This window comes from Rhineura floridana, chromosome 5, assembly GCF_030035675.1.
Source record: "Rhineura floridana isolate rRhiFlo1 chromosome 5, rRhiFlo1.hap2, whole genome shotgun sequence".
Taxonomy (NCBI): domain Eukaryota; kingdom Metazoa; phylum Chordata; class Lepidosauria; order Squamata; family Rhineuridae; genus Rhineura; species Rhineura floridana.
The window spans coordinates 151,651,998-151,670,151 of NC_084484.1; the positions used below are offsets into that span (position 1 = coordinate 151,651,998).

Genomic DNA, 18,154 nt, shown 5'->3' on the forward strand with positions numbered 1-18,154 from the left:
AAGGACAGAACCAGGACACACATTAGTTCACACATAATGATAAACTATGGTTTATTAAAACATGGCTTAGCATTATGTGTGAACTCTGCCCAGCAGTTTAACTGATTTTTTTAATGGCTAACAATGATCTGATTTGTTGCTGGCTTACAAACCTTGGTTTGTTCCAACTATGGCTTGTTACATGTGAACCCAGCATGGTTTCTTTGACTACCCCATCCTGTGAACCACCCTTGACACTCACCAAACCATAGAGGCATGAAGTCTGAGTGGTTGGAAAACAAAACTTTGAAGAAACAAGCCATGGTTTGTTCCATCATCTGTGAGTCAACTTGTGGTTTGCGAGACTAACTTCCAAATGACTTTGCTGCCAATATGGAGCACCAGTTGTCATAGGTTGGTAAAAAGCTATGCATTCCAAGCATTGAAGAAATTATGTTTTAATGTGGTGCCTCTGATAATCCATATGACTTTGCCATCAACTAATGCATCAAGATGTCAGTGGACTGTTGTCTCCAGGACCCATATAGAATAATACAGATATATGACACCAGAAAATAATACTAAGGAGCACAAGACTCTTATCGCCAGCCCAGCAAATTTGAAACCTGACAGTGAGAACTACCCATATTGTCTGGCTGTTATTGCTGGCTACAGTGTAGCACATGCTGTACTTACTATGCCACTTCCAAGGCACTCTTTTATAATAGCCTGTAGGTGCAAAGAGAGGGAGCTATTCAAAGAAAATATTAGCTAAGCAAAGGGGCAAGATGATATGATCTTTTCTCAATCATAATCTTCTAAGTACTGAACACGAATTTTTAAGATGTAGTACAGGGAAGATAATATGTTGACATTTCTGTAATACATTATGGTAGATTATATAAAAATAGCTCATATTGGAAGTGGATTATGTCAACAGCCATTGTAGAGACTCACAGAAGCCAACCTATTAGGCATATTTTTTGTGCTACAATTTGTCCTTTCAAGGCCACTGCTCTCTTGGCAAAAGATAAAATTATTGCTTGCAACACTGAATCTTCAGTTTAGCAAATATTTTTTTAAAGGTTCAGTTTTAAACATGTCAGAGTTTCTATTTTCTGTTCACTATTATTTATTATTATTATTATTATTTATTAAATTTATTAGTCGCCCATCTGGCTGGTTGTCCAGCCACTCTGGGCGATGTACAAGATAAAACAATACATTAAAACATTAAAATTTAAAACCATAACAGTAAAAAACCTAACCCACCCCAAAAGCCTGCCTGAAGAGCCAGGTCTTCAAGGCCCAGCGGAAGCTTATCATAGAAGGGGCATGGCAGAGATCATTTGGGAGAGAGTTCCACTGGTTAATTCTTTATAATCCCTTGTTTCCTTTTTCTCTCATATAATCAGTAAATGACCTACTTTTTCTTAAATTAACTAGAAAATGCAACTGTAAAGCATACATTGTATGCTTTAAATTTCTCTTTTGGTACATGGTCTTAATTTTTTAAAATTAAAATTCTGACCTTTGAAGACAGCTTTATTTTAATGTAGTATCTCAGCGTAACAGAGCTTGAACACAGGATTTGAAAAAAGCTGCAAAAATATGCGGGGAGGAAGAATCAGCTATATAGGCAAAAGACAGTGGGTTGAATCCATACTTGCATGAGTGGAAAGCAGCCCCTTGAATCAAAGCCCACTTTGTTCAGGAATATCCCCATATCTTCCAAGAAAGGCTTGAGGGATATAGCAGAGGGAGGAGAGAATGTAAAAAACCTTGTATGAGTAAGTTTCTGCTTGTATAACTTTGGATTCAACCCAGTATCTTTTATGCAAAAACAGAGTCAACCTTTTGTGAAGTGGTTTTGAACAGGTCTACTGCTTAACCTTCAGACATGAAGATGTTTTTTGATCATGGGCACTGAAAAGATTTTAAAGATCATTTCACTTAAAAAAAGTTTTACTCAAAACACATCAGGAATTAAATATACTGTCTTTTCCTATGTTGTTGCTGCTTTTGCCTCCCCCAGTCAGAACGTCTAGTTCATTTGGAGTAACGAATCCCAGTGCTGGAACAACGTTGCCAATTTGCCACCCTTCTGATCCAATTTGCTGCCACAATGAGCGTTTCGTGTATACAGTTGTATTTTTAATTTAACGTTTGAAAGATGTTTTTTAATTTACTATTATGCTACTTGGATTTCCTGTTTGACAGGAAAATGTTGCCAATATTGGTTCATGAATGTTCATGCTTTGTGTTTCACTTGGGATCTGTGCTACTACTGCATGCCCATTCTGCAAGAGTGACTTTCAAACAAGATGACTTATAAAGCAATGTATGATTTATATTCATCTAATTCTGGAATTCATACCTTATTAAAGTGTCATCATCCACAATGACTAACCAAGGTGTTGTATCAGGGCTATGATTTAAAAACCTTTCCAAAATGGCAAAAGTCTTCCCACAATGTCCTAGACATGAAGCAAAAATAAGTTAAGGATCCAGTAATTATATAGTGGAATGAAGGTAATTTTTTCTCAAATAAAGCATGTTCATTGTTTGTATGTGTTCAGATAAGGGATGGGTAGCACTCCTACGCCCATCAATGAGATTTATTAAAAAATTGGATTTCCTGGTTTAATAGTGGAAATCATAGAGTAGGCTAAGATCTGGAGATACTCTGGCCTGTTGAACTCTTTCAGCCTGGATAGGGCCTTGCCTACCTGCTGCCTCTTACCATGTCCATAAGGTTATGCAGGCGTGGGTGTGGAGAGCTTGACTGATACAGGGAGGGGGCCCAGTAGGGTTTTATGCCCTGGGGGGTGTACTCAAGGGTCAAAGCTGACCCATTCTTCCTAATTTTCAGTATCTAGTGATTTCAAATGGACATCTAAAATTTGGCCAAAATCACTGCAATTTCTTAAGTCTCCCTTTCTTTCTTCAATCCTTTTCAACCTTGCTTTTTTCTTGGTTCTTGCTTTTTCCTTCCTCAGCCCCTTTACCTCCATCTGCTGACTTCTCTCACACCTTCTTTCAGGCCCTGCTTCATTCCACTTTTTTCTTCAGTCTTAGTGAGAAGGCAGGATTTGTAGTCATACAAACAGGTGGGGGCAGAAGGAGACATCTGGTGTTCTGACAGCTCACAAAGATGGGCAAACAGACAAATTACGGGGCTGCTAAGTTTACATTATAATGGCTCTCAATGAATGCATGCAACAGCAGCAAAAGTAGGAGGAACCAGGTTGAGAAAATCAGTTTCTTCCTCTTCCTGGTCTGAAGCTACCAAACTGGAGGAGCCATTTCTGGTTCTGCCTCCAGCTGAATCCCACTCTAATCAGCCCAACAAAAAGACTCTCATCATTGTGCCTCCTTGTCTCACTGGCAGTTCTGCAGGGCCCCTCATGGAAAATTAATAAGGCACCTCATCATCTTCTAGAGATTTTGTTGTGAAAGCTTTCTATTACTCATGCAAAATAATATCACACTATGTTACAACTCACCTCTTTCAGTATTTGGCACTCCTAAATCAACAGTGGGTATTGAACTTTCTGCATAATCACTATAGTATTCGATAAGACCGGCCTCTCCTTCCCAGGTCTGTTTGACAACAGGTACTGAAAAATAAACAAGCATACTGACATGGTGGCAGAAGAGTGTTTGTTTAAATATTTGAACTTATGGCAAACTGACAGATTGGACATTAGGATGTTTCTCAGTGTACTCGCACCCGATATTCATACCATCTCTTCCCTCCTCCTTTCTCAGTGCACCTCAATTGAAGGTTTCCTGAGTTAATTTACCATAGTTTCTCATCATGTCTGTTCAGATATGGTGGACATAGCAGGAAATTATGCTTAAGTAACCCAGTCGCAGCACATCAAGAAGAGAGGAGAGAAATGCCGGCACAATGATAAAGGCACAAGTTTCATACATATCTGGGCTTAATAAGATGAGACATGTATCTTTGAACTGGGTCTTTAAGTTACACTGTAAACAATATATTGTTGTGAGTCACTGCTATGTATTCATTCAGCATATTCTGTTTCCATATGCAGTATGTTATCTGAGCTGAGCCTACATTGGTTCTTCATCCATTTGCAGAAGCAGACAAGAAAAAGCACAGGAACATAGAAAGCTGCCTCAACCCAAGTGAGACTATCAGTTCATCTCGCTCGATATTGTCTACAATGAGTGGAAGTGGCTCTCCAGGAATTCAGACAGGGAATCTCTCCCAGCCCTACCTGGAGATGCTGGGGATTGAACCTGGGACCTTCTGCATGCAAAGCAGATGCTAATAGGACCAGTGTTAGCTGTCCTCCAAAATAATCAAAAGAGCCAGTGTGTTACTCCCTCCGGAAGGGATTTCCTTGAGAAAGAAAAGCCAGCAGAGCCTCCAACTAGTCTTGGGGGCTTAAGAAAGGTGGAGGATGCCAGGGACAAGGAAGGTGGAAGCAGGACTATTAGGCTAGAATTAGATGTTATGGCACATGTGGCTGCTACTGAAACTTTGGCAACAGCCAAACAGCCAGTCATATGCCTAGTTACAGCCTTAGGTGATGGAAGCGTCCCCACCCACCTCCCTTTCTTAAAGACCAGTCACTTTCCTGGTGGCCTGCTGAGAGGCTGGGGCAAAAGACACACTCTTTCTGGGTGACTGTTAGAGGAATGTTCTTCAGGATTTGTCATTTTTACACTTGACTTTTCCCCCCAAAATTGAGACTCCAAATTCTAGACTGCAATGCCACATTCAGGCCCTAGGTAGAACATATTTGTTGAGCCTCTGGAAGAATGGGGGGATAAAAATACAAATAAAATCTCTTTCAGAAATGTTTACTGATACACATTTCAATATTATACAATAAATCTGTAATTTATTTTTTGCTGGATAATCTATTTTTGGAATCAGAGTGATAGAAACATATTTTTTCTTTCATGAGACACAGACAGAAGAAGTGTGACCCACTGACAATGGCACACATGCAAACCCCGCATGAGGTACAACTGTAGGATTTGGGACAATTCCCTACAGTAATTGAAACATCAATTAAGTTTCCATTTTGACTTTTTAAACATGGGCTCTGCATTTAAATATGGTTTTACCATTAAAAAATGTGTAAAATATTAAAATCAACACAACAATGAAGTCTGATTTCAGTTGTACAAAGAGAGTCCTACTAAACTCTGGCATAGCGGCATTTTCGCTATGGTGGTAAACCCGTGTCTGGTCTGTACAACTTCAGATTGTAGGGCTGACATGCTTGAATGTTCCTCCACATAAAAATTCCCTACACGTAGGTGACAGGAAGGAGGGCTGCAGCCTAGACTTCCATTTGACATGACAGAACTCTACAAGCTAGGAATATTTTTGGATAGTAAAGCATTCAGTCATCTGAGTTAGCACCAAGTGTGGTATAGTTTGACACCTCAATGCAAACATAGCTTCTGCCTGCATGTGGTTATATAACACTTTATGACATCACTGTGCACAAAAAAATGGTACTGCATTACTTCATCACAATATCTGGAGATCCTTACACAGAGATATACAACCCTCCTGCCAATATATTGGATAGAGATTTGTTACATACAGGGCTGAGCTTTTCTCTTGCTTTGCCCCCTTGCCCTAGCACCTTGATAAAGGAGTCACTGCTGAGGAAGGATTTCTGACCTATGACCCTTTTCATCACCCTCATTAAAGGGATTGCTGCTTGTCTTAGCATATTAGCTATCTAGGCCTCTGCAGGCCTTAGATATAAAATGCTTGCTTATGAAATACAATGTATTCGAAGCAATATTTTGAGGAACTATGATCTGCCTAAGAGTAAAAGTGCATATGTTTAGCAACCATTGGGAAAGTTTGCGGTTAGGCATAAGCAAGAGTGAAATGTCACAGAGGGATGTTATAAAGCCTGAAATGATGCTGCAAATGATTTGAGTTGTTATGATTTTAGAATACATTGTATGACACATCTGGGTATTTTTCTTTTAACACATGGATGGGCAAGGCTGAAAATGTGCTAAGGGACCACCCAAGGTGGGAGGGCATGCTTATCTGGATTGGTAAAGGTGTGCTTTGATTATTAATATATGCATGACATGTAATCACTTTAAAGAGCTATGCACTGCCTGATGTTTCTCAGAGTTAGTTCTACGGAACTTCTCTCCCAAAAGCGCTATTGGTATATGTATTTCTCAATAAAGTCTGTCCTCTGGAGCACAATAAATTGACTAGGAAGTTTTTCCTTCCACACCATGTTGGTGTGGCACCTTCTGTTGGATAGGTATTTCTCACCATGACTGCCCTTTCAGGCATCACTTCTTAGGAGACTGAGGACCACCTTTAGCTGTCTCTTAATGAAGAAAAGTATAGGTGACCCCATAGTGAAAGTGTAGATTTAACCTTAGGTGTCAAGTGAGAGCAAGCTGCCCGTTTTTCCCATTTGCTGGGGCGTGGGTGGGTGGGTTAGGGCAGGCACTAAGACAGATATCCTGGGACAACTGATGTTGGCTTGGATTTATTTTGAGGATTTCTTATGGAAAGGGGGTCATCACTGTGTGTGCTTCAATTTGGATGCACAGTTTTTACAGCAGCTTCATTTTTAATGCGATCATATAGGCAGCAGTAGCATTCTCAGGGGAAAAAAGAGGCAAACGGAAATTGAAATGGACTGCCTTCAAGTCAATTCCAACATATGGCGACCCTATGAATAGGGTTTTCATGGTAAGTGGTATTCAGAGGGGGTTTACCATTCCCTTCCTCTGAGGCTGAGAGTTAGTGCCCAAGGTCACCCAGTGAGCTTCATGGCTGTGTGGGATTTGAACCCTGGTCTCCCAGGTCCTAGTCCAACATTCTAACCACTGCGCCACACTGGCGATCAAGATATATGGCAATAATATAAAAACAAGTAACAGTGATAGTAATAGTCCTCAAAATAAACAACAATACATGCATTTAATAAACACTGGCTTCTTTTTTCTGTTTGTAAAGTGGCTTATCTTCCACCTGCTCACCTATCCTTTTCTTGGGGGACAGGGAAAGGATGGGGAACAATACTCTTCTTGCTTGAGCAACAAGGAAAATCCTGAAGCAGCACAAGCCATTTTTCTTCACAGAGAAGAAAGGACGCGTCTCCTCCTGGAGTTCGGATCATTCATGTCATCTACCTAAACTGCAGGGGTGTGTCTAAATGTACAGCAAAAAACCCTCTCATTTTTATAGAAATAAATCCCCAACCTTAATGTTGCATGGAGATAGTTTGGGGCAGTTAAACAAGAAAGAAAAATTGCTTACCAGATACAAGGACCTCTCTGAACCTAGCATCATTAATTGTTTCACTTTCTTAAGATTATCCTCCACTGGATGACAGTGGAAGCTGTGAGGAAAATTCAAGTATTTTCCTCAGTCTTCAAGGTGTTACATGAGAGATAGTGAAGGACAGTGAATCTATAGCTTTATTTTCAGTCTGCCTTCATTATTTTGGTTAGCTCTAGCATAGCAGTATATTTTTAAAAAAACCAACACCAATTTTTTTAAAAAAATCACAGTGTAGATCAAGAACATGAAAACATTTTTCAGTGAACGCTGGTTGCATCAAAAAGACATTTATATGCAAAAATTAAACCAATGCAACATTAAAGTTTGATTACTGGTAAAGCATTGAGAAACGTTATTAAACATTACTTCATTAAAACAAGCTACAAAAATTAGCAGAACATTTAATCTTCTTAGGCCCACAAAAAATTGTTTTTATATTGCTACACACAGCCGTGATATTTCATGGCAGTATATAAATACTGTTATGAATAAAATAAATAAATAAAATTCTCATAATATTACACAACCCTGCACTTTGATCCATTGCATTACCCATATTAATTCAGACATAATGCCGAACAATGGTTAAGGAAGCTGAGCTATGGTTTAGTGTGATGTCTGAATTGACTACATATGGTTTGCAATTAGCCAGAAAATCAAACTTGGATAACATGGTTTAAAGTAGTCTTGCAAACCATGGTTTCTGCTACAGTTTGGTGTTGTTGATACTGTATGTTGTCTCTTTAAGGGGAATGGTTTGGGTGTAATACAGGGAAAGGCCTGAAGGGATAATTCCTATTGAATATTATGAGAACTGAAAGCAACTAGGTTTTCCCACCCTTTTCTCTCTCTCTCTTCCTTTTCCTCACAGTTTGTAGAAGCAGAGTTTAATTTTGTTGTAACCAAGTTTGTCAATTAATAAATATAATCAGTGTTAAAGAAGGCAAGCCTCCAAAAACCATTATTCCTGTTAAGAAGACCTTCGCTGTTGCAATAGGTGTACAATAGGGTCCCCTTGTCGGCGTTCCGCTAATATGGCGGCACCAGCGGGGTGATCAGCTGTAGCGTGGGGAGCTCGTGCTCCAGCTGATTGCGCACTACAGCTGACAGGGATCAGCTGGAGCACGTGAGCTCCCCATGCTCCAGCTGATCAGCTATAGTGCGCGATGAGCTGTAGCACAGGGAGCTCGCGCGCTCCAGCTGATCCCTGTCAGCAGGAGCGCAGCGGCTAGAGCTCCCCGCACTACAGCTGGAGCGCAATCAGCTGTAGGGTGGGGAGCTCATGCGCTCCAGCTGATTGCTGTCAGTTGGAATGTGGGGAGCTCCTGCGCTACAGCTGAGTAGGGCCCCACTTTCCGGCGGTTTTTGCTTTTTGGCAGGGGCCTGGAATGAAACCTGCCATATGAGTGGGGCTCTACTGTGTTATCTTAACAGGCACACCACAGTTAGCTGTTGCTTTATCAATGCATTCCAGAAGCCAGTACACCCAGAGAGAAAATGGCATCAGACAAGCAGCTTTAAACCCTGGTTTGCCTTTATGTTTGGAAGCTTAAGCTATACTTGAATTCTAAACACAATGGTTAGCAGAAACCAGTGTTTGGTGTGATGTCTCAAATGAGCCAAAGTCTAGGTGCCAAGCATAATGGAGGTTTTTCATAACAGATCCAGCCATGAACCCTGGAACAGGGGGGCAGCCCTCCCAAGACTTAAGCTTGGGTGGGCTGAGCCCCCCCTGAAATGACCAGGCAAAATTGATACTGGTACAGCAGTGTTCTAAGTTCTGGCAAAAAATGAATGGTTTCCTGCACTGCCACTACAAAGAGGTCTCCAGAGCATGAGCATCCGTTCTGTAATCTATGGAGACTACACCAGGAACGCTAACAGATTACTGTGTTTAGTTTGTTCTGTTTTCATCATGGCCTTTGCCTGGCAGCCACATTTCCCAACACAGAGTTCCTATTGGGGAGAAACCTCCCCACTATGTTCAGGAATTCTGTAAAAAAATTAAAAAATAATTTTTTGTTCTAGAGCCACAGTGACAGCATGGTTTCTTTGCAGCATGCACTGATTTTTCAATACACACACAAACAGAAAGAAAAAATGGTTACTTTTTCTGATTACATGCAGGACAATAACCCCCAAAAAAGCCATTGCTTGATTCATGGCTGCTGCCATCAAAGAAAACAGCTTCTGCCTCAGACAAATTGCCTAAAGACGCATATCAATTCAGCAAACTGAATGAAGATGATCAACACCTTCAGGTTGATCCTCAAGAAAGAGATGACCTGCCATATTCGTCCACTAGATTTGTGCCAACAAAATCCTATAAATTTCCAAAAAGTAAGGGTAATAGGTCTTGTCAGCTGAAATGGTTTGAGAAGTTCACCTGGTTTCATTATGATGTGGATTGTGATGTGGTTCTTTGCCATGACTGCAGCAGAGCATTTGTAGAGAAGAAAGATTACTCAAATATAGAAGTGAGTTTTATTCTAAAGGACATATGCTGTTGAAAAATGCCAGTCTCATGAAAAGACCAGTTACCACATTGATTCTGTGAGATACCATCTAACAAAAGAGAAAGGTATGAATATTTATTTATTTTATTAATTGATTTATATCCCACCCTTCCTCCCAACAGGAGCCCAGAGTGGCTCCTTACAAAGCATTCAAGTAAGCAGCAACAACAGGCTTGAGAAGCACTACACGTCATCGTTACTTCTGTGCGCTACCTCTGCCGCACAGGTCAAGCATTGCAGCGGTGCACGAAAGAAGATGGAAACTTGATTTACCTTTTGGAGGAATGTTCAGAAGATGTACCTGCCCTTAAAAGATGGCTGATATGAAAAGACAAATGGCTGAGTCGTGATACAAAAAATGAGCGACTTGAAATTATGGCTCAAAGACTTCAACGTGACATCATTAAAGAAATCAAGCCATTTTTTGAATAATTGCTGATGGGACAACCATGAGACTGGAGACAAGCAGTTTACATTGTGTCTACATTGGGTAGAGAGTGAGTCATTGAACATACAAGAATACCTTGGTGCTGATACCATTCCTGACTCTACAGCAGCCTTTCCCAACCAGGGTGCCCCCAGATGTTGTTGGACTACAACTCCCATCAGCCAGCATTGCCAATGGTCAGGAAAGATGGGAATTGTGGTCCAACAACATCTGGAGGCACACTGGTTGGGAAAGGCTGCTCTACAGCTTGTACTCTCTCCACTGCTGTGAAAGACATGATCATTCGACTGGGGCTTGATTTCTATGATCTGCATGGACATTGCTTTGATGGTGCAGCTAATATGTCTGCGCATTTCTCTGGAGTTTAAAAAAAGATCACTATATTCAACCCACGTCAGTTTACATACACTGCAGCAACCACTCACTAAATTTATTTATTTATTAAATTTATTACTCGCCCATCTGGCTGGCTGTCCAGCCACTCTGGGCGACGTACAAAATAAAAACATACAAATACATTAAAACATTAAAAATCTCAACAATAACAATAAAACCTAACTCACCCCAAAAGCCTGCCTGAAGAGCCAGGTCTTCAAGGCCCGGCGGAAGCTCATCATAGAGGGGGCATGGCGGAGATCATTTGGGAGGGAATTCCACAAAGTGAGGGCCACAATAGGAAAAGCCGTCTCCCTAGTTCTCACCAGTCTAGCTGTTTTAACTGGTGGGATACAGAGAAGGCCTTTTGAGGCTGATCTTGTTGAGCGGCATCCCTGATGATGTTGGAGGCGCTCCGTCAGATAGACTGGGCTGAAACCGTATAGGGTTTTAAAGGTCAGAACCAACACCTTGAATTGGGCCCGGAAAACAACCGGTAACCAGTGCAACTCCTTCAGCACTGGAGTGATGTGATCTCGCCGGCGGCTGCCTTTAATCAGGCAAGCCGCCGCATTCTGTACCAGTTGCAGCTTCCGGACTGTTTTCAAGGGTAACCCCACGTAGAGTGCATTACAGTAGTCTAGGCGAGAGGAGACCAGGGCATGTAGCACAGATGGGAGCAGATGGTTGGGAAGGTAGGGGCACAGCCTCCGTATCAGACGGAGTTGATACAGCGCCGCCTGGCTCACAGCCAAGACCTGAGCCTCCATGGACAGCTGGGAGTCAAGAATGACCCCCAGGCTGCAGACCTGGTCTTTCAGGGGCAATTGTACCCCATTGAGCACCAGGTCAACATCCCCCAACCTTCCCTTGTCTCCCACAAACAGTACCTCGGTTTTGTCAGGGTTCAGCTTCAGCTTAGATTTGGCTCTGCAAGAGGTGCCGGCAGCTGTGACATGGCTGGTGATGCACTAAGTACTGTTAAAGATGTAACAAACATGATCTTGATCTCAGTAAAATGGAAGAGCATATGTTCCAACATTGTTCTTCCTGAAGCCATAGAAAATGCTGTCTCCTTCCTTTGTGTCCAACACATTGGGCTGTCAGAGTGAAGTCCATACAGAGGTTCCTTGAGAACTATGAAAGAATTCAAGCAACACTCCATGAAATCCTGGAACATCCAGGGTCCTTCCAAGATGATAGAAGGGCAACAATGAAAAGCTACTACAAGATCCTTGGTAAATTTGAAACAGCATTTGTGAAGAGCTTGCAAGAACCCTACAGGGCACTAAATACAGTGCAGCAGGGGCAAAGCAAGCAGCAGAAATGCTTATTTGTACCCTGTCAAACCTAAGCGCAGAGTGCATTTGAAACAATTTGGCAAGACACAAAAATTGCTGCTGGGAAACTGGGCTTGAAGATGCCTCAAATTTCAAGGGGTAGAAAACCACCAGCACATTTTGAGCATACAAAGACACCAGCACCACCAGTGGTCCTGGATGCAAAGAAAACTCCCCAGAAGGATTTCTTTGATGTAACTGATCACACAACATCTGAAATCAAATGACAGTTCAACTAGCCTGGTAAGGACCAACTAGTGAAACTGGAAAATGTTCTAGTAATTGCTGCATGTGGAAGGCATTTCAGCAGCACAGAAGAGCTCAGAGAGGCCCTTGGAGTTCACAGCTGTGACTTTGATTTGAACAGGCTTCTGGCACAGCTGTTACTCTTCCCAACAGTCATTCCAACTGCTGAAGTAAAGACTAATGAAAACATCTCACAATCATTGAGATGGCAGCCTCAGACAGTCCAAAATCTCTTAGACCAAGTCTTCATGCTGGCACAGTTCTTAAAGACCATACCTGCATCAGCAGCATCAGGAGAACATTTGCTCTGAGGAGAGTAAAGTCATACCTGCGTAATCGCATGACACAGAAGCGCCTTACACATCTGCTCCTTCTTCACATGCACAAGCAAAAAACTGGCCAAATTCCTTTGGATAACATTATGAATGAATTCATCACCAGAACTGCTGAAAGCCAAGCCACCTTTAGCTTAAGTGTGCCCAAGTAATGTTTATGGTTTAATAATGCACAAACAAGGAGTCTATGGCACCTTAAAGACTCACAAATTTATTTAAGATGCCACTGACTCATTGTTTGTGTTTTCATATCTCAGACTAACACGGCTACCCCTTCTGAACCTATCTTTAAGATTTGTTGTTATTAAGTATAATACATGCCTGTTATGATATCCATGTTATAAATAATAGAATACAAGAAACACAGCTAAACTATTTATTTTAAAATCTTTATTTTATTTATTTATTATACAAGATCTTTTTATTTATGTTATTGTTCTTTAATTTAAAACTTATTTTAAGATCTTTTTATTTTAATTTATTGTACTTTTAATTAATTTATTTTAAGATCTTTATACATCTTTATTTTAAAGATGTCACATGAAGTGATAATGTGTAATAAATGGAAAGTTTCTAATATTCTACAAAAGACCTTGCTTTCTTCTTTTCCATCTCTGAAGCCTAAAGAGGTTAGCTGGAACTTACAAAGGGTATTCCATTATCCATAAGCATTCTGTACTTTTTACTTTGAGCAATTACTACTTATGTTTTTTTCTTTTTTATTCAACTGTATTTATGATTGTAACAGTGCTAGAATATGACAGATTTATTATTTATTTAACCCATTAAATAAGATGTAAAAATGCACCTGCAAGTAGGTCATCATGACATGACCCGCCTGCCAGTCTTGAGCCCCCACCCCACCTTGAAAACAGTTCCAAGTCCCCTGGATCCAGTAATATATTCTTAGGTAAAACTGATTTTTTTATCATCATTATTTTGTTTAAATACTAATCACTAGTGTTTAATTAACTTGGAATTGTAAATACATAATGTTCAGGGATGTTTTGAGGTTGTAAAGGTATTTTAATGACACCGTATAACTGTAATTTTTTTCATTTGTTACAGTAATTTGTTGTTACAGTTAGGTTAACCTATACTATTAGTTTTAAGTATATTTTTGGATTTTGGCTTGATTTCATGCTTTAGCAACTATGATATCAGGTAGTTTGCCTATATGCAGGCCAGGTAATAAACACTATTTAGCAAGGGCAATTTTTTGTCACCTCCATGGAAGTACCTTCTGAACTGCTTATACCTTATTTCTGCTTTCATAAAATTTCACTCAGGAATGACTATTCACATTCAAATTTGAATGTTGTGTTGATGTAGTAAAATGTAATTCACTACTAGAAGGTTCGGGAACTTGCATCCTAGGAATGTTTGTTTATATCTCACCTTTCTCTCCAAGGAGACTACATAGTTTTAACCCCTCTCCCCACCCATTTTATGCCTACGTCTATTCTCTGAGATAGGTTAGGCTGAGAGATAATGGCTGGCCCAAAGTCACCCCGTGAGATTCATGACTGAGTCGGCATTTGAACTCAGGTCATTCCCAGTCCTAGTCCAGCAATCAGCGGCGTCACTAGCCGAGTGTGGGGGGGTGCGGACCTCCGGTGCACGCCCTCCCAGGTGGATGGATGGGGGTGGCTGATCTCGCGTGTGTGCACGCATGCGCATATACACACACACTCACCATGCGCTCCAGGCTGGTGGTGGAAGGCCCATCTCAGCTTCACCACCAGCGAGCGGGCGCCTGCTGTCGGTCTCGCCCACCCACCTCCGAGGAGGAGTTGGCTGCACCGACCCAGAGCGCTTCTCAGCTCCTTTGCTGGCCAACAGCGCCGGGCGGGGCGGCTCTGGGTGTCACCCCCCTCAGGGTGTCACCCGGGTGCAGTCCGCACCCCGGTAGTGATGCCCCTGCCAGCAATTGTAACATTTATTTATTATTTTTATTTATTTTATTATTTGATTTATATCCCACCCTTCCTCTCAGCAGGAGACCAGGGCATTGGCTCTATTTGCCTGGCACAATTATGCTAATGTATCATTTGCATGCCATTATATTATCTTTTAGGTACCAGGCTATGACTGTGCTATTTTCTTAAGATTTTAATTAACAATGGCTTCTATAACCTTTTATAGTTTGCTGATTTTATTCTGGGCTGCTGTTTTATTCTGGTTTTACTTCTGTTTTTGTGACCTTGTTTGCATGTCATGGTAAGATATAAATCTTGGCTTACAGCACATGAGTGAATCACTCCAGTTTCACCCTATCCCACATAACAGCTTCGGCTGGTAAGATAGCTGCGGCTGTTTCTGGACCGGGATAGCCTGACCACTGTTGTCCATGCGCTGTAACCTCTAGGATCGAATACTGTAATGCACTCTATGTGGGGCTGCCCTTGAGGCTGGCCCAGAAGCTGCAGCTGGTGCAAAGTGCGGCGGCGAGACTGCTCACTGGGGCAGGGTATCGCCAGCATGTCACCCTACTGCTGAAAGAACTGCACTGGCTGCCCATTTGCTACCGGGCCAAGTTCAAGGTTCTAGTCTTGGTGTACAAAGCCCTATACAGCTTGGGACCAGGATACCTGAAAGACCGTCTTATCCTTTATATACCCAGTTGATCACTGTGCTCTGCAGGTGAGGACCTCCTGCAGATACCATCTTATCAGGAGGTCTGTTCCACACAACATAGGAAACAGACCTTTAGTGTGGGGCACCTACCCTGTGGAATTCCTTCCCCTTAAATATTAGACAGGAGCCATCTCTGTTATCTTTTCGGCGCCTATTGAAGCCCTTCCTCTTTCAACAAGCCTTTTAAGTTGAGACCTTATCCCAGTCTGCATCTGTGTTGGAAATGCTATTTAATATGTTTTAAAAACTTTTTTTAAAATAATAAGTTTTTAACCTTTTTTTCCCTAAAGATGTCTTGGAAGCTTTTAAAAAATATTTTAAAAGATATTTTGTTTTAATTATTTTAAAGTCTGTTTTTATGATTTTTAAAGTGTTTTTAGTGCTTTTGCTTGCCGCCCTGGGCTCTTGCTGGGAGGAATGGTGGGACATAAATGAAATAATAAATAAATAAATAAATCTCTTGGCATGTGCTGGGAGGAAGCAAAGAATTATGCCTCGCTTAGCATTAAGTTGAAACCAGGATTGTGGTTTGTTTACCTTCCAATAAATAACTATCTGTAAGTCAACAGTGAACCTTGGCTAAAGATCATGATTTTTAGAAGTGAAAGAAATCACATCCCTGGTTTGGACACGACTAGGGACTGTGGTTGGTTTCTCCCTAGTGCAAGCAGAGAAGAGCAAAACAACCCAGCTGGATGCATTCACGGTAAACCATGAAATTTTGTTTACTGTGACATGTGAACTAGGCCATTGTGGTATTTATTTATATAAACCTATCTTGAGCTGCCTTATGCAGTTTTATAATGTGAAGGCAGAAAATGTACATGTGTATTTCCAAAAACCAATCAATCCAATCAAAGTGACAGGGATCCTTCTGGGAGGAAAGGTGGGATAAAAAATTATAAACAAACAATAGACTTGGGAGGTATTCCTAGCCTATACTGGCTAGGAAAGCAAAGATATAACCAGACCTGTACACCAAGTTATATCTGAGCACATTTGAGCATACATTCCGAGGAATGGCACCTGAGTTCCTGAAAATACTTAAACTACTTGAAGAGGGTAGGGGGGAGAGATAGGAGAGGTTCCATTGCACTCACAGAAGTCATTGATTACAACCCATAGCCAGCAATGAAGGCAAAACCCATCTAAACTTCATCATTATGTAACAGAGCAGTGGCTGTATACTACAGCCAGCATGGATTTTTCACATTCCACAATGTTAAATTGAAAATCCCCCCATGCCATTCTGCTGCTTCCCATAAGCTCATTTCAAAACAAAACCTTACAAAACCTATAGTCCTGAACTCAGAAATGCTTGCTTAAAAACCCTCTAAGTTTTCATGGCGATACACAAATCAATCAGAGAGAACTGAGAATTCAAAGTGTAAAACAAGAAAAAAAAATCCAGACCCCTGTTGGACTTTTTTCTGTCAGTGGTCTCATAATTTGTTGAAATTAATTAAAAATCAGCCATGTTCACAGAATACCTGTAATCCTATTACTGACCTTGCCCCATACTCTGACCTTCATCTTCTGCAGTTTAAAAGTTAAAAAAATGCCTGGCTGATTTTTCATTAATTTAAGAAATTTAACACTGAGGTCTATTATTACATCAGGCAAGGTCAGTAAGAACCAGCTCTCAGTGTTCTAAAAGCCAGACTCACAGCTGTTTGGCTTGGCTAATCAGGTGGCCACACCCATGCCAGACCTTTCTTTCACTTTAGACAGTCATGGCCTCCCCCAAAGAATCCCGGGAAGTGTAGTTTGTGAAGGGTGCTGAGAGTTGCTAGGAGACTCCTATTCCCCTGACAGAGCTCCAGTGGCCAGAGTGATTGAACAGTGAGCTCCTCTTCTGGGGATCCTCTGCAGAGGAGTAAACTCAATAAGCATGCAAATGATCATTCTCAGCAAACTTGCCTTAAGTGCCTTAAGCGTAGCAGGCTGAAAACATGCATATTGGGCAGGCCAAGTTTGTTTTTTTCCAACAGCTAGATTCATTGCTTAAGTAACAACATATTGTAATTAGCAGGGCCGGCGCCAGGCTCCCAGTCCCCCCTACAGACCATGTGGGATCACTCCACCTATCTCTTCTCTCTTCCTGTGAATGCCCTGCACACAGGTCACTGCAATCAACCAAGATGGCGGCAGAGGCTTCTCTAAGGGGCTGATACCCCTGCCGCCATCTCTGTTGATGGTACACATGCATGCTACACTGTGTGCGAGCACATGCCTACCATCAATCAAGATGACAGTAGGGGCATCAGCCCCTTAGAGAAGCCTCTGCTGCCATCTTGGTTGATGGCAAGGGCCTGACCTGGCCGCCATTTGGCACCGGCCCTGGTAATCAGTCTGATTTTCCATTAAACCGCAGTTTCAAATTCAACTTTTAATGCAACCCAAATAGAACATAACTTCCAGTTTGAAACAAAAAGGCTATCTTCACCATCATATGACATTGACCAATGAAACGGCTTTGAAATTAATAAAAATAAATTTGACACAGATTTCTAGGATGAATAATGAGAGAAATATAATTTTCTAGGTTAGATTCTGTGTAGAAACAGTAGTAACACAGGAAAGAAGCAAAGAAGAACACCAACAAATATACAAAAATGTAATTATTTTTGGAGATGGCAGATGTTGCCACCACTCACCATATGCTCAGAGGCACATGTTACCAAATTCTTGCAAGCTACACAGCAAGTGGATTGGACTGTGAAAGACCAACCCAAATTGTGTTTGCATTCTGACAAATTTGTAGGGCAGTCCAATATCTCAGAGAGGAGGTCAGGTCTCCTGCTCCTCTGGTGCATTCACTATAGCTGCCCAATTTCCCTGCTTTTTAAAGTTTGATAGAAATATCTGTTGGCTATAGGAACATTCGTGAACTGCAAGGTTTTTTTGTCTATTAGTGAATCCATTCTAATCTGAAATGAAAGTGGAAAAAAGGAATG

At 41.3% G+C, this 18,154-nt stretch overlaps 1 protein-coding gene across 7 annotated transcripts in view; it reads right to left on the reverse strand.

Annotated features, from left to right (window-relative positions):
* The window catches only part of B3GLCT (beta 3-glucosyltransferase), a 168,801-nt gene that overhangs the window by 15,538 nt on the left and 135,109 nt on the right, over positions 1-18,154 (reverse strand). For all 7 annotated transcript variants that reach the window (XM_061628461.1, XM_061628463.1, XM_061628462.1 and 4 more), the window contains 2 exons: positions 3,486-3,599; positions 2,357-2,456 (listed from right to left, as the gene is read on the reverse strand). In XM_061628461.1, the coding sequence (XP_061484445.1) occupies positions 2,357-2,456; positions 3,486-3,599 (214 nt within the window). The remainder of the gene's footprint in view (positions 1-2,356; positions 2,457-3,485; positions 3,600-18,154) is intronic.